The following is a 16,759-nucleotide window of genomic DNA, read 5'->3' as shown; positions in this document are numbered from 1 at the left end:
TAGCTTTAAATATGTCTATGATACATTTTTAGCATACAGAAGACTGGTATTGATTGATATTCAATTATCCACATCAAATATTGTTATCTTGTTATATACGTATAACACACCGGACTTTTCACAAGTAAATCGTTTAATATTCCGGTCAGTTATGGCCCAATGACCAGTCATTCTACTGTGTGTGTATATGTGTATGAGGTGATATGTGGATACGGTATCAGTATTTCAACTACAGGTATATACTAATGACCACACATATTCTGTAGTTTGGAGGAGTGGAGAAGTCATGACAGCAAACCCCGAACTTCAGGGAGTAGTATACAATGGGGCGGATAGTTACTCGTCTGGAATGGAGAACAGTGGAAAAGTTGTACGGACGGTCATTAAACAATTGCTGCAATGTGTAGGTAAGAAGGACATATAATGTTATACCTACCACACCATAGAATGATATCTATGACGGCTATAAAGTAAAATGTACTTTAGATATAGATACAAAACATTTTATAATTGACTTTATAATTAATTATTTGGTTCTTCGTTGATAGATATAACATAATTCCAATGTTTAAGGGAATCTGTTGAAACAAGACAATGGGAATTCCAGGAATTCCATATGTATAGCTGAGTTTGGAGCTGCTGACGGAGGCGTGTCATTGGAGCTCATGGACACGGTAATAGGTACGTTATAACGTATGTTTTTGCTAATAAAGAGACCAGATGTTATATTTTATTATTACCAAAAACTAGTTTACTGATCGCACTCGATAATATTTCTGCATACTTGAACTACTGCACAACTGACTTTTGTGTACTTATTTATTATATACCTGATTATTGCACACATAATTATGTCCAATTGACTATAAGATCCCCGTCCCAGCCAGAGTAAAACACTAAAGAATTCCACTGTCGTTTTTCAGTGTTAGAGTCACCTGCCCCTGATTACCATTTCGACAATGTTGTTATCTTCCCTTGAATAGATTTCGTTTGAATAACGTTTTGAATACAGAGTTGTGGGACACAAGTCTGTGCGTTGAAAATCTCCAATCGCGAAGGTGTGAGGAAAAAAGCTGTCGTAACGATGTAAACAACGTCGTGGTAGTGATGGCCGACATGCAAGCCCGACGTAAAAGCGCATTAACTGACAATAATAACAACAACGATGTCCAATTTCCACTACTAGACCACGACTATACGACGAAAAAAAGTGACACTCGTTCACACATTGAAGAGACGCTGGCTACTGAAGCCCCTACTAAACTTACTAACAATTTTACTTATTAACCGACATCGACGTCCGACGAGGATTCCTCCGGTACTAGTGATCACGAATACGCCAATAACTTTTTAACCTGGTCGAAGGGTAGACGAGTGGTTGAACTCGCGATGTCATCTGAATACTTGGACCAGAAAGGTTGTAAGGAATGCGGTACTAGCTAGGCTACGGTTGTGCAATACCCAACAGGAAAGACATTTTGGCCTGGGAAGTATTTTATGCATCACACTTGTCAAGATTATATTCTATATTTGTTATTACATGTATATGCCCAATAGGCCTATATTTCAAGTTCATTTTTTATGTTAAATACAAAAGTGTTATTTTTACAATGTGATATTTTTATACAACAATATCGTATGTTGTTATTTGCATATGATGTAAAAGTGTATTATTGTTGTTTAGTACATCACATGATACTTTCTAGGATAGCTATTGGATAACTACCCTTGTTCTATTTTGTATAGTTAGCATCCGCCTTTTACAACGGGAACTACAGCTGGAGACGGGCACTATACCTTTTTTTTGGACCGCTGAGACTTCGGGAAAATTAGCGTGACGCTAAGAGTTGCGCCCATTTATTACCATTTGTTGTTAATTATTAAATATGTTACTTTTTATTGTCAAATGACAGGCATGTGATGTACTAAATCTATTATGACCCTTTCCCTCGGGAACAATTCTCTTATAGTGTTGTCTGGAGAGGTATAGTGGCCTTGCCTTACGGCTCGGCCACTATACCTCCCCCAGACAACACTATAAGAGAACAGTTCCCCCCGGAAAGGGCCATAATAGAATAATAGTGTGATATTTGTTAAACAACAATATATGTTGTTATCTCTCTATAATGACAAGGTTTATTATTGCTATATAGTGTGGTATTTTTTCAAACACAATATGGTATGTTGTTATCTGTACAATATGTGAAAGTTTATTATTGTTTTGTTCCGAGTGTAAAAGTTTATTATTGTTGTATATTGTGTGTGCTTTTTTATATCACAATATAGTATGTTATTTGTACATTATGTAGATATTTATTATTGTTGTGTAAAGTATGTGAAACTTTGAAGTTTGTTATTGTTGTTCATTGTGACATTTTTGCTATGACACAGTAAAGTACATTGTTTGTTATAATGTTATTCATTGGTTAACACATTTGAAGTAATTTTATTGGTTGGTAATGCTTACTGTATTATATACGTATATATAAAGTGCTATATTGTATGTTGTAAATAATTAATTGTATATATGACTTTTTGGGATTTAGAATTATTATTGGTACAAATGTAAGAGTTGTCTCTCTTTTTTGCTTATTTTTTTTTGTATCTTTATAATTTGTTGTATAATAAGTAAGTCCGCAAGACATTTATTTTTTGTCACCTATATTTTCTTTTTGTTGTCCTAAACGTGTTGCATTGGCACTCGGAAGTTTATTGAATCATGTAACGGGCATTTTTGTTTGGTTTAGTATTATTGTTAGAAAATTACTCAGTTTTTTTGTGTTTTATTCATCAATATTGACATTGTTATTATTTTTTATGTGTTATATTTCTAATAAACCATTGTTACATCAAATGGGGAAAAAAGTCGAAATTTCATAATATCCCAAAAAATCTGAAGAAACTACCGCAGGGTATGGGTTATTGTTTAGAAATGATTTGGTTATACAATAGCGATGCCGTAGAGAAAAAACCCAATGCCTCATTACATTTTTAGGCGGAGGGACGGGGATCCTTAAATATAAGTACGGAATATCTGTGAATTATAAAGAAACAGGTAAATATATAGAACATTGTAAGAACGAATGAAACGGATTTATAAATATTTTACAAACAGGGTTTTTATAAAATCTCCTGAAGTTTTGTTTTACCTTCAGCTTATATCAACCAGATGTCCAGTGATCCCCGGGAAATTACACTTGTTTATGAAGATCAATTGTTTAACGACTTCAACGTTCTATTCCAGACAGTCCATGGTAGGTCAATATTTTATGTTGCACGTTCATGTTTTAACGGGGTAAGTACGCCTTCTCTAAACGGTTGTGATTTATGTTGTAGCATAATGATGTTAGCAGCTTTGCTTTAATCTTTGTTTTTTTATGTGCGGAATTATAAAATTTAAAGTATATTATTTCTTTGTGCAGAATTATACATTTTAAAGTATATCATTTCTTTGTTCAGAATTATAAAATTTAAAGTATATCATTTCTTTGTTCAGAATTATAACATTTAAAGTATATCAAAAGAAATTTCATTATTCAAAAATGTAGTCCACACTTCATTCCCACTACTCTTATTACTCTTGTTTGTATGTAGAACCTTTTACTAAAGGTACGGACCCAAACAGTATTTACTGATAACGATTTAAGTAAACAAACGTATAAAAGGGACTCCCGATGTTGTAATCTTAAAAGTGAAATTAAGCAATATGCATGTGTCCCTTCTCATTTGTAAGAAAAAGTTGTTTCACAAAATATTTAACTTAAAATAAAATGCTTAATGTATTTTTCTCTCTTCTTTTCAGCGACCAATTCTGATAAACGTAATCGATTGTCCGTAAGCGATAACGTGCACGTGCTAGCTAGTGCTACATCAATGTACCGGAAGTGCCTGCCTACAGGTTCCGTCGATCTGGCTTTCTCTTCAGTGATCTCTACTAGATAACTTATTAAAACGGTTAATTGTAAAATACGTGTTGATCAAGATTTTGAATATACTGGAAACGATTTTATCTGAAAACATTCATTTAATAAATTCAAACAGCAGTTGGCGGTAAAAAGGGAAACAAGAGAAAAAAATAGTTTGTTGAAATGTATCGTCAATAATGGTTTCTGATTTATAGACCCTGTGCCATCCGAGGCGGGATATTCCAGAGTGACTGTGACAGAAAGGAGCTAGAAGCATTTCGACACCAATGGCAGACTGACTGGAAACAGTTCCTATCGTGTCGAGCCAAGGAACTCCGTCCAGGTAATACCAAACGATTCAGATTGTATGATCGTGTTAGGCGACTAAAGCAATCTGATTAAAATCATCTGTTACATGGCTCCATTATACATGTGCTTAAACAGATATAACTTCAACAGATTGACAATATATATTATGATACGGAATTTGACCCGATACTAAAGTAAACAAATATTACAGATTATATTCCATAAATCCTCTTTGAAAATGTGAGGTAAAATATATGTATTAATGATATAGATCTATATAACATACATGTGTATGGCACACCTTTTTATATATACAAATGTATTAGTCGATCGTAGATCTACAGCATTTATATCAACTGTAAATTAAACATAAACTTGTTCGTTTGTTTGTGTTTAACGGCCCATCGATGGCTGTGGTCATTTAGGGCCATGGTGATTTTTTTTTCAAACAAACATGTGAGTGGCGAAGATAAAATCATATAAAAATGTTCATTTTTTAAAAGCATTCGCATTGTATGTGCAGATAATTAAAATAAAAAGGGGGTTAAAATAATAAAAGAGATAACGAATAGATGATACTGACTATGTCATATATATAACGTCAAAGAGGATAAGGTTGGTTTAAAGACATCAGAGTCTATAGAATAGACCGATGTCTTTCAAATAGTTAAATAATGCCTTCGAGTCCACGGAACTGAAAAGAGTTTTCATTTCCGGGGCTTGAAAAATCGGAACATTCTATTAAAATATGTTCCACTGTAAATGTAGTGTCACATTCATTTTGAATGGCTGTACGAATAATACGTTTAAAATCTGTATATGGTTGTTTGATATTTGTTTGTTGGAGAGTTAAACAACAAACAAACTGTTTGTGTGCATTTTTTGCTTCCATGTCAACAAATTCGTTGCCTTTAATTCCGACATGGCTCGGAATCCAAAGTAAAGTTATTTTAGATTTTTTTTAAGGTACGAGATATTCGAAAAGCAAGTTTTTGTACGAGTGTGTTTTTAGGATCTCGTAACTGTGAACTTTGTAGGACAGATAGAGAGTCTCAACAAATGATTGCCTTTTTAATGCGGTGTTCATAGATATGGTCGAGGGCCAAACCAATGGCGCATGCTTCGGCAGAAAAGATGGAGGCGCCGTCTGGTAGTCGAACTGAAGTGTAAGAATTAGCAGTACAGCAGGCTGCTGTCACTTTCTTTGGAACCATCGGTTTAAAGTTGTGTATTAGAAGTGTAATTCGAAATGCATTCCCGAAAGGAGGATTTGTGTTTTTCGGGCATTACACTGGATTTCCCTCGCTCATGTAATGTAAAGTTAAAATCAGGTGTTTGTATGGTCCATGGAGGAACATCAGATATGGTAAATTCAGCTATGTCGGTCAACTTTATGTTAAGTTTTTGCAGGAAAATTGAAATTCGGATACCAAATGTTGGCAGAAGTTTTGGGTTTTGCGTAAATTTGTTTTGGTATTTTGGGTTGAATACTTGGTCGAAAGCAGGATTTTTAGGGTTTGATTTTAATTGAGCTGCAAACTGTAATACCAGTTTTTCCCTTCTGTCATAAAGGGATGGTTCATTCGCTTCCACGTACAGGCTTTTAACAGTTGTTGTTCGAAAAGCTCCAAGGGCTAGACGTATCCCTTGGTTATGGATTGGGTCTAGCATCTGCAGGTAAGAACTGCGCGCCGACCCGTATGCCATATAAGTGATCTGTATAGGCGCAAAAGCATTTCACGGTCCGCTCCCCAATCAGTATGAGAAAGGACTCGTATAATGTTTAACGCCTTGGAACACTTATCTTTCAGGTACTTTATATGTGATATGAAAGATAGTTTCAATAAAAAATGAGGCCGAGCAATTTAGTCTGTTCAACAACAGGAATTGTAGTGCCATCAAGAGTAAGATTTGGGTCATTATGTGCTTTTCGTTTTTGACAGAAATGCATGCACACAGTTTTGGATTTAGAGTATTTGAAGCCGTTTCCGTCAGCCCAATTTTGTAGTTTGTTTGAACTCTGTTGAAGTTGTTGTTCTATTGTGTGCATATTTTTATATCTGTAACAGATCTAGAAGTCATCTACGAATAATGACCCTTCTGTTGACTGACCAAGACATTTGACTATATCATTGATTTTAAGACCAAACAGGGTAACTGATAGGATTCCACCCTGTGGGACTCCCATTTCCTGTTTAGACGTTTCAGAAAAAAGTTGAACCAACACGGACTTTGAAGTGCCTATCTGATGAGTAATTAGATATAAAACTTTGGAGGTTTCCACGTACGCCAAGGTCGTGAAGATCTTTCATGATGCTATACTGCGTATCATAGGCCTTCTCAAGATCAAATAACACGGCAACAAGGTATTCCTTCTTGGCGAAAGTCTCTCGAATGAATGTCTCGAGTCTGATGAGATAGTCATTTGTCCCTCTTCTGTTTCTAAAACCACTTTGAAGAGGGGATATTATATCGTTGGCCTCAAGAAATGAAACCTGTTTATCATTCGTTCTAAAGTTTTACTTGCACAACTAGGCAGAGAAATAGGACGATAGTTGTTTGGGTCAGTAGCATCCTTTCCCGGTTTTGGGATAGGTATAACTGTTCTTCAAATCGGGAATCTTTCCGGAAGCGTAAACTTGGTTGAATATGTAAAGAAGGCATCTTAGTGACGAGTCCAGTATGTGTTTGAGAAATTGATATGGAATATCATCTGGATCTGAAGCAGAGTGCTGTGATTTTCCAAGCGAGTCAACAAGTTCCGGTAGGGTAAATGGTTCATTGTAAATTCTTTGTTTGATTATTTGAAATTTAGCCCTTTTTTTTCTTTTTTTCTTCTTTACAGACTGGAATTTTTGGGAGTGGTTTAAAGGGGATGAGTTTTTAGCTATGTTTTTTTGCAAATGCATCAGCAATTTCAGACTTAGACGAAAACAATTTGTTTTTTTATTAAGGTGGGAGGTTGTTGACTTTTTCTTTATCCCACTTATTTTCCGAATATATTTGATGATACCTTGGATACATATTCTCTCCAGCTGTTTCTTTTGTCAATTTTAATTGATCGCCGAGCCTTTGCCCGCCAAATTTTAAAATCACTGCCTGATTGCTGCGTGTTTTAAAATATTCTTTTGATAAAAGGAACATCGTAGATTTTGGAGCGGATTTTGGAATTGTCTTTTGGGCAATAGAAGTGAGTGTTTCAGTAAAAGTGTTGATTGGGTCGTCGAGGTTAGTACATTTTTCTGTGGTGAGCTTCTCATTGCACATGTGTTGGAATTGGACCCCATCTGCTTTGTGCAAATTCCATAGAGATAGAAGATCATCAAGAGGAGTCCTAATATTCTTAAGAAAAATTGGTAATTGGTCACTTCCACAAAGATCATTATTTACCTTCCAGTTATAATCAAGTAAAGTGGAAGATGACATAATGACAGATCAATGTGGGTACGAGAGCCTGTAGCAGGGTGTAAAAAGATAGGGGTATTGTTGTTAAAAAAGGCACAAGTTGTTTTTATCTATAAATTACTCAATACGTCTTCCTATCTCGTCCGTGTTTGGAGAGCCCCACAGACTATTATGACCATTAAAATCACCGAGGATTATGAATGGTGTTGGGAGTTGGGAGACGATGTTATTGAGTTGTTCACAAGTGAAAACAATACTCGGAGGAAGATAAATTGAACAGACGGTTATTTATCTGTGTAATGTTGCACAGACAGCAACAGCCTGTAAATTTGTGTTTAACTTGATCATTCTGTGCGGAATATTTGTATGGACAGCTACAGCTGCACCACCTGCTGCTCTGCTACCTACAGTTAGAATGTTATTGTGAAGTGAGAAATTTCTAAGAGTGATTGGGTTTTTGAGCATGATTTCCTGTAGACAAAAAAAAGGCGGGTTAAAATTCTTTTGATGGATTCTGAAATTCTTCTATACTTGCCTTTAATCCGCGGATGTTCCATTGAATAATTGTTTTGTTCATTTTTTCCTTTTTTGACTGGATTTCGATGGAGTCGAAGCACGAAGCGTTGGGGCATTCGTCTCCATCTCATCATCGAGATCCACTAGGCCATTAAACCTGTTTGTCGGGTCCTCTGATCCTTTACCATAGGTGACATTCAGATCGGACCAATCAGATTTCCCCCTGGCTATTTTAATTTTTTTCTTAGGTCTGTTAGGGGAAAGTGAGCAAGGTCGCTGCGAACGCATATGTGCCCTAGATGGGTTTTGGGGTGTTTTCTCCTAATATAAAGAGGAAGGTGCTTTTGAAACATTGACTTTTTATGGTGGTGTCGATTATGGCTGTTTGTGGGGTTTATCGGTTTTTGTTTTGGTCGTGAGAATTTTCAAGTTCTGTTGGCCAGCCATGTCTGACCCGCAATATCTCTCTCTCGCGATTCCAGGCAGGACAGTCTCGAGACGAAGCAGCATGCTTTCCCTCACAGTTGACACAACGCAGGTTGGCAATATCACAGTCGCTTTGCCCCTCATGACCTTCACGACCACAATACTGGCAAACGGTCTTCCGCCTACATCGTTTTTCATGATGCCCATGCCTCTAACAGTTACGGCATCTCAATGGATTAGGGATGGAACCAACTTGCTGTTCTTCTTGGACAAAATCCGTCGCACCTCATGTACTGGGATCTCCTCCTCCTGGAAGTACTCCAGTATGTCGGCATCAGCGTCATTGCGCAGGGCGGGGCATCTGATTACCCCCTGCTGCTGTTCAGTGATGGATGTGGTTTCACTATAACGCTGATACCTCCAAAACTGGTGGTACCCAGTAGGTTAATCGCCTGTTGTTTGCGAAAAACCTCGATTAGAAGATCGCCAGATCCTAAAGGTTTGACGGACTTTACGTCCCCAGCTATTCCTTTTATACCCTTCCTAAACAGAAGATGAGACAATGTTGCTGCTGTATTTCCACTAGTGGTTGACAACATGATGATAAACTGTGGAAATTTGGTAGTTGTAGGGTTTTTTCCGTGTTTTTTTCATTACCCATATGTGGTTTTTACTTAAATCGCTATCTGTGTCCCCGCCCACCCTGGAGCCTAACAAGGAGCCATTAATATCAGCGCGGATATCCAGCGCCAAATTGTCAGGGATACACACAGTAGTTTACTCGTAAAAGTATACACAACGAGTATACATATTGCCCGTAAGGGCATACTCTCGCGATTGACCCAAAGCCACCGCCTTCTTGGAAGTTTGTATACCAAGGGCTCGGCGTGACCAGCCGATTGGTGATAGACGACCAATATCACCACTCGTCTAACCAGAGTCCGTAGCCAAAGTAATATGTTGCAGATTGTCGGATCATGTCTCCCTCCTATTCAGAGTTCATCAGTGATTCCGACCCCTGCTCAACCAACATAAACTTTCTTATAACTTGATCATATATCAATTTCATACCTTTCTTATAATATATTAATGTCATACCTTTTCACGTCCGATCGGGGAATCGAGCCCCGGTCGCCTTGGTGAAAGGCAAGTGCGCTTTCCACCTTATTTAATAAACAATAAATCATTATTACTTCTATAGCTATAATCTAATTACACTACGAAATCAAAAATAAGTTTTTTTATCACGCCGATAAGACAACACTTACATTCAAAAGTCCGTCCGTCTACTTCGAGTCCTAAAAAGATACTTACTTACAAAAACACGAGACACAAAGACTTACGCGCCAAACTGACCAAAGGAAACAAGTATTCAAAACAGTTATACAACTTACGTAATGACCAATAAAAAACCACACCACGGAACACCAAACATATGTAACGAGTACAGTAACCAAATGTACCTGTACAGCTAAGGATCACAACATGGGATCCAATACGCGGACACGGTACTTTCTGTTAAACAGACGCGATACAAACACAAACAATAGCTACAACACTAATATAACAATTATATAAAGATTTAAATTGTATCCCTGCTACACAATGATCACCTCATTCTCGATACTCAAGGGGCTACGCTCACTTTCACTCTCTACACCCCTGGAATTTGCCATAACATAATCGAAAGCTCAGTGTGCGCCACCTTGTGGAGAGACGATAACACTAGTTTGATCCTGTGATGTACATCGGTCGTGTAATGGTAAAATTGACTGGCTTTGCAGTTGGTTGTCGCTCCTCTATTCTAAGGACAGACATCAACCTAGCGATTAGTCAAGTTGTTTTTACTTGAGACCACACCAATAGCTAGCCGCTTACCTTCAATTTTGCTAAGACATATTCCAGGGGTACAGAGAGCAAACGTGAGCGTAATCCCTGAAGTATCAAGGAAGATGCGATTATTTCTGCATGCTAAAAAGTCTCCTTTAATATTTATGGTTTTTGACAGCGTTTGGACTCCAGTGTGTTTGTACGTGTGGATATTACTCCTGGCGTTTGGGACACTTTGTGTTTGACCTTGGGTGTATTTTGGTAATTGAATATGTGTATATATATATTGCATGTTTTTCGATGCATGCCGTGGTAAGGTTATCGCTTTTTCGAAGGTGAATTTGGAATATGTGCATGTCCGTTTAAGAAAGGGCAGTGTTACAGATACAATAAACAACGATCCTTTCTAAAAAACAAAAGAAATGTCCCTAATCAATATTATAACAAGTGTCAACTCTCAATTACGTTGCAAATGCAATAAAAGACATTTCAAATGACAGCAAAAATCATGATAGGCAGACTGTTTTAGTCGTTATATGTAAAAGACATAGAGATTTATCCCAATATCTTCATTCTCTGGCGTAGTTCTGCTAGAACCAACAATTGTATGTATTGTATGTGAACGATATAAAGTAGCTTGAATGTTAATGCGTAGTCATTGTTCTTTTACCAGTTTGATCTATTTGCACATAGAAAAAAATCATTTTTAAAGATCGTTTGAAAATAAAATTAGAAAATGAAGAAAAAAGGTCATTAAAAATATAGCTTGGTACTTAAAGAATAGAAAAAGAAAAGAAAAAATACACAGAATTAAGAAAATATTGCTCTTCAAAATAATGCATTTCATAAGGGAAAATCTATTTTTTTTAAATTTACGATCAGAATAATGTCATTCAATTAAAGTTGATTTAAGCTATCAATATAATTAAACATTATTAAAACACTAGTATACGAACTCATATACCTTCTCTGTTGCAGGTTAGATGCAAATGCTTTGTTCAAATAGAACAGTAAATGTGTATGGGTCTGTATAAATTGTGTATGTAACATCAGTGCCATCACACTTCCGAGTCTCATGATGAATCTCAACAATTGTTCAATAAAAATCGCCAACTTATTTAGCAGTGAATTTCAATTTAAAAAAGCAGATAGTCATCAAGGTAGAATTAAAACCGGACTGTATTGATCAACCAAGGGTGGTATTTTCGTTAGATGCTGTCTCTACAACTTACCTCAGTTATGGTTGCGTATTGTGTTATGGCTTCTGTTGTTTTGTAGGAGGATACTTGGTGGTGGTTTCCTTCGTCACTGATGACAGTGGACGGTGTAACAATCACGTGGGAGAGGACTCGTATGATGTGTTCTCTAGTATCTGGAAAGGATTTCGGCAAAGTGGAAAAATCAGTGAGGTAGTTCTCATACGTTCTCCAATGTATTTTGATTTTCTTTCTGAAATTTAGTGGTAGATGTGATGTGTTACCATATGTGGTCCGGGAAACACTATTCTAGAGAACTAATGTCACGTCCTTTTTGGTTTTATTTAAAGTGTCTTTTGTTAACCTTCGGTGTCTGTTATATTCCTGTTGTTGTTTTGTCGATTTTTTGCTCTAATTATATCCCTCTCAATCAAGTGGTTTTTATATATTTTATACCTTTAAACATAATCATTGAAAGGTTCCCTATCTCCTGATGGTTGGGTATCATGTCAATCTAAATTTCGTTAGTTAATATCTAAATTCAAAAGACACTCCGTATTAACTAACTTGAGTTAGATAAACATAACTTCATTGAATGAACTGATAAATATACTTTCTGAAGATAAAGTAGGGAAAATGTCAGTTCTGCTGCTCGCTTTAACATTTTTAGGTCACCTGAGACAAAGTCTCAAGTGACCTATTGCGATCGCCTTTTGTCCGGCGTCGTCCGTCGTCCGTCGTGTGTCCGTAAACAATTTACATTTTTGACTTCTTCTCCAACACCCCTGAACCAATTTCAATGAAATTTTGCAGAAACCTTCTATGGCCAAAGGTCAACAAAAGTAGTGGCCGGTTTGGTCCCCAGCCCCCAGCCCCCAGCCCCCAGGGGCCTGAGGGGCGTGGCCAAAAAGAATCAAATTGACTAAAATTCAAAAATCTTCTTCTCAAGACCAAGATACGGTAGAATCAAATACTCTTCATATATGGAAGGGTCTTAATGTGCTTTACCAAAACTGTGAATCACTTGACCCTGGGGTCTCACGTTTCCCCCTGGGGAGGGGGTAAACTTTACTATAGTTTATATAGGGAAATCACATTTTGGACCAACAGTTGTTTAATTTCCATTGGAAAAAAGGGTCGAATTGACTGAAATTTCAAAAATCTTCTGCTTAAGACCAAGATATGGTAGAATCAAACACTCTTCATAGATGGAAGGGTCTTAAGGTGCTTTACCGAAATTGTGACTTTCATGACCCTGGGGTCTTACGTTTACCCCCTGGGGAGGGGGTAAACTTTACTATAGTTTATATAGGGAGATCACATTTTGGACCAACAGTTGTTTAATTTCCATTGGAAAAAAGGGTCGAATTGACTGAAATTTCAAAAATCTTCTGCTTAAGACCAAGATATGGTAGAATCAAACACTCTTTATAGATGGAAGGGTCTTAAGGTTTATGACCCTAGGGTCTCGCGTTTCCCCCCTGGGGAAGGAGGGGGGGGGGCAAAATTTATTATGGTTTATAATGGCAAATGATACTTTGAATATTACATGTTAATAACTTGATTTTTAATTATAACCCTGAGTTGACAGTTTGATACTTTTGAGCCAGCCCTACCCCAAGGGCTGTATGGTGGGGCCCAAAGGAATCAGTGTGCTAAAATTTCTTCATTTTCCCTATTTAGAATCAGAGGTGCTAGTTTCAAATACTTTTTAGACTTTATTAAATCTGTATGCTAGATATTGAATAAGGTGGTTTTATTGTTTTTTGTCACTTTGAATAATATTTCTGTTCGTGTTAAAAACAAAATCAACTCTCTGTTTAAATATATCAGGTGACCGTTAAGGCGCATGGGCCTCTTGTTAAATGTACATGATAGCTACGGTATTTAATTAAATTGTTGAGATGGTTTTTAGAGACATTTTCTTCACAACTATTTTTATGGAAAATATATTACAGCCATTAGTGTAATTTGATCCAAGCTGTCGATGACCTATTGTGTTTAAGACACAACATATAATTAATTGATATTTTCGAGCCTAAATTTAAAAAACAACTAATTACAGTATACTTAAACATATATTGGAGATACTGACCGTAATTTTTCCAGTGAAATGAACTTTGCGAATCAATGCGTAATACTAGAATATTTTTTACACAGCTAATAACATACCGAATTAACTTATTAAACTTATTCAAAATGGTGTGTTTAGGAAGAATTTATCCACACCTCGTCGATGACGTACCATCCCTCTAAGACCGAGCTCATGCAGCCATTCCAAGCCGACATTGAAGGAAGTCTGTCGCTAGTTTCTTGTACGCAGAGTGATGTCGAAATAATCCCTGGTCTAGCAAACGACGCAGGTAAGGTCAATACAAATTGAAACAGACGTGGTTAAGTCACCTATGCAGTGATGTCACACAGAAACGATGTACCTTTTGTAAGTTTCGGCAAAATACTTCCATTGTGTGTTTTCTTGTTTCGTTACGACATAAGCTAGATCGGGGATTTGTTCCAAAAGCAACTTTTTTGGAATTTTAAAATGTGTTTCTTCTTAAGCTCATATAGACATACATGTATATAGATGTCAAAATATTGTTTCGAATCAAGCCACATCATTTTGAATATCTAATTCAAATCAACTCATTAGTTTAAACTTTGTTTTATTCACATAACATATGTAATACATAATACAAACATGATTGAACATAAATGAATTGGATTCAAATCAACTCATTCACGAGAACATTTGGAAACATTTCCCCCAAAATGTGCAGACTCTTTTTATATTTTTGCAATATTGTAAGTGATCGTTTGTTTTCTAATTGACCATGTAGATATCGAGGACAAAGAGACGTTTGTGGACAGATCCCTAAACTGTATAAAACCATGGATGTACAATATTCTCATGTCAGGACTGTCCCCAGACCGAACCGAGGCAGACAAGGGCAGACTACTCGATGAATATTTTAGGACGCTTTGCGATATCCTAAAGCAGAGGACCACGTTTTGCCCTATATTATACAGGACGGCTTGCGTGATAGCTAAACGAACAATGTTCTAAGGAGTTGTAGAATTAGATTTTCAATTATCACTATCGAATTGTTACATTCAGCTCAAAATGACTTTATCATTAAGTGGTTGTGAGAAAGATCTAAAGAGGCAGTTAACTGGGAGATGTGCCTTAGTTAGTTAAATTGGCAATGCTACAATTGCCATTATCAGCCGTTCGATTCAGGCGGGAAAACAGTTCAGAAATGGAGGAAAGTGCTTGTAATTATCGATATTTGTTCAATATTGATTATAAAGTTCTGAAATATATTTATTGGAAACAATTAACATGTAGTAGTTTCTGTAGGGACTATTCAAAACATTGTATTAATATCATTACTGAATAAAATACTCTTTACACAACAGGGGACGCAACTTCTAACATAATTGAGCGATGGTCACCTGCCAGGTAACCCCAGGGATACATGTTCCGTGTCTTTGTTTGATTGTGTAAGATAGATTTCCAGACAAGTATGTTACTTTTATAAAAGGCTAAGAGTATGTATATTGTTAGGATATCGGTTGCGTAATTTCATTAACTTGTCGTAACAGTAACTTAATTAGTTTATGTATATCCTTGTGACAAATAAATATGTATGGAATGTCTATATCCTAGCGGTCACTGTTATCTTTTATATTGTACAGAGAACTAGCATTAATATACCTTTTTCTGCCATCTACCTACTGTTAAATATATATTATTTCTATTATACAACATTTATGATAAAGGTTATGCCATCTGATATTAATCACTCTTGTTGGTAAGGAGGTTAGCGCGCGACTCTTAATGTTGGATGAAACCGGATTACCCGCAGTGCAATTGTCAATGCACTGTCCCACCACTCGATTCCTACTGTTAATGCTCTTGTTTACATGGTATGTTTGGTACGTGCAAGTTGGTTCGTTTTTACATCTTTTATTACAAAACCGAAATGCCATATTCTAAGTCTCTTTTATTATTTTCCGTAATAAACTTTGCTATTTTCTTCAGTTTTACATGTATATTGGATCGAATTATAAATGATTACTTTCTGTCACATACATAAATCATTATCAATAAGTTGCCTTTAGCTTACCTAACATTGTGTATTAGAGACAAGACATACATGTCACTCTCTCCTTTCATAGTTTTTTAGTCGTTGTTTTCCTTTTATTATGTAGCATTAAGGTATAAAATATTATTTTCCATAGACATGGTAAGATCTTAACAAAGGTAGGGTTCTTGCCTATGTTAAAATTCCAATAGACCGTGCCCACGCTCGGATTTTCATGAAACTGTACAAGTACTTTAATCATACCATAGCTGAACAGAAACAATAACTTTTATTCGAAATCATGCAACAAGAAAAGCCCCACAGGGCCTGACATGTATTTTGTCAAATGAATGCATGTTCTTCCTTTCGAAGCTCCATAACATTTCTCTTACTGTATTTTATTCCATGAAAAATGCTTATATTGATTACAGACATGCTAGCAGTTAAAATAATACAAAATTTGAAGTTGTCGGTAATATAGTTAAGTTGACAGTGATAACAAAATGACCAGATTTTCATAATTTTTCAGCTGAAATTGCTAAGGTATGTTATTTCAAAGTTCGACAGAGTGTCTCATTTCAATATTTTATCAAAATTTATTTTGATTATCTTACTATCAACTATCAAAATATTATTGAAACTAAATACCGGGAAAGTGTATTTTCTTTACTGTTGAATCTCTGCAACACAAGCTTGCATTTATCTAAATTAGGTCAAAAATACACATTTTCCAACCATAATATTTTGCTGTCATTGTAAACGAATGTCAGATAGTATAAGCGCATGCCAGTTTTCAAGAAGGGGGAGGAGGACGAGGAGTTTGTTTTAGTGCAAATAGACAGATTTTGTTATATCACCTTAATTTATCACAGACACCTTCGCTTTATCCTAGGCACCTTTGCTGTATCATAGACACCTCCGCTGTACCACAGACACGCCCACTGTATCACAGACACCTTCGCTGTATCACAGACACCTTCGCTGTATCATAGGCACCTTCGCTGTATCATAGACACCTCCACTATATCATAGACACCTTCGCTGTATCATAGACACCCCCACTGTATCATCGTCGCTGTATCATAGA

At 36.4% G+C, this 16,759-nt stretch overlaps 2 protein-coding genes across 2 annotated transcripts; both read left to right on the top strand.

The window, feature by feature from the left end:
- The first annotated feature begins 243 nt into the window (after positions 1–243).
- On the top strand, positions 244–3,942 carry LOC110461786. The gene is made up of 4 exons (XM_021515451.1): positions 244–407; positions 574–681; positions 3,156–3,254; positions 3,803–3,942. Exons 1-4 carry the CDS (start codon positions 287–289, stop codon positions 3,940–3,942), a joined length of 468 nt encoding a protein of 155 aa, XP_021371126.1. The 5' UTR covers positions 244–286.
- Positions 3,943–4,106: 164 nt separating this feature from the next.
- LOC110461788 lies at positions 4,107–15,234 on the top strand. Its single transcript, XM_021515454.1, has 4 exons — positions 4,107–4,248; positions 11,670–11,800; positions 13,800–13,950; positions 14,425–15,234. The coding sequence occupies exons 3-4, from the start codon at positions 13,824–13,826 to the stop codon at positions 14,649–14,651; spliced, it is 354 nt and encodes a 117-aa protein (XP_021371129.1). The 5' UTR covers positions 4,107–4,248; positions 11,670–11,800; positions 13,800–13,823; the 3' UTR covers positions 14,652–15,234.
- The last annotated feature ends 1,525 nt before the right edge of the window (positions 15,235–16,759 follow it).

The sequence above is a fragment of the Mizuhopecten yessoensis genome, unplaced genomic scaffold (assembly GCF_002113885.1).
Source record: "Mizuhopecten yessoensis strain PY_sf001 unplaced genomic scaffold, ASM211388v2 scaffold10663, whole genome shotgun sequence".
NCBI lineage: Eukaryota > Metazoa > Mollusca > Bivalvia > Pectinida > Pectinidae > Mizuhopecten > Mizuhopecten yessoensis.
Note: the sequence above shows the minus strand (reverse complement) of the source record. Positions and strands in the feature narration are given on the sequence as shown.

What these genes read in the sequence shown, in the direction of transcription:
- LOC110461788 (XM_021515454.1), top strand. Translation starts at nt 13,824, where the DNA reads ATGACGTACCATCCCTCTAAGACCGAGCTCATGCAGCCATTCCAAGCC. An exon ending in TGGTCTAGCAAACGACGCAG is followed by an intron (nt 13,951 to 14,424) that starts GTAAGGTCAATA and finishes TTGACCATGTAG; the next exon opens with ATATCGAGGACAAAGAGACG.
- LOC110461786 (XM_021515451.1), top strand. Translation starts at nt 287, where the DNA reads ATGACAGCAAACCCCGAACTTCAGGGAGTAGTATACAATGGGGCGGAT. An exon ending in ACAATTGCTGCAATGTGTAG is followed by an intron (nt 408 to 573) that starts GTAAGAAGGACA and finishes CCAATGTTTAAG; the next exon opens with GGAATCTGTTGAAACAAGAC. An exon ending in GCTCATGGACACGGTAATAG is followed by an intron (nt 682 to 3,155) that starts GTACGTTATAAC and finishes TTTTACCTTCAG; the next exon opens with CTTATATCAACCAGATGTCC.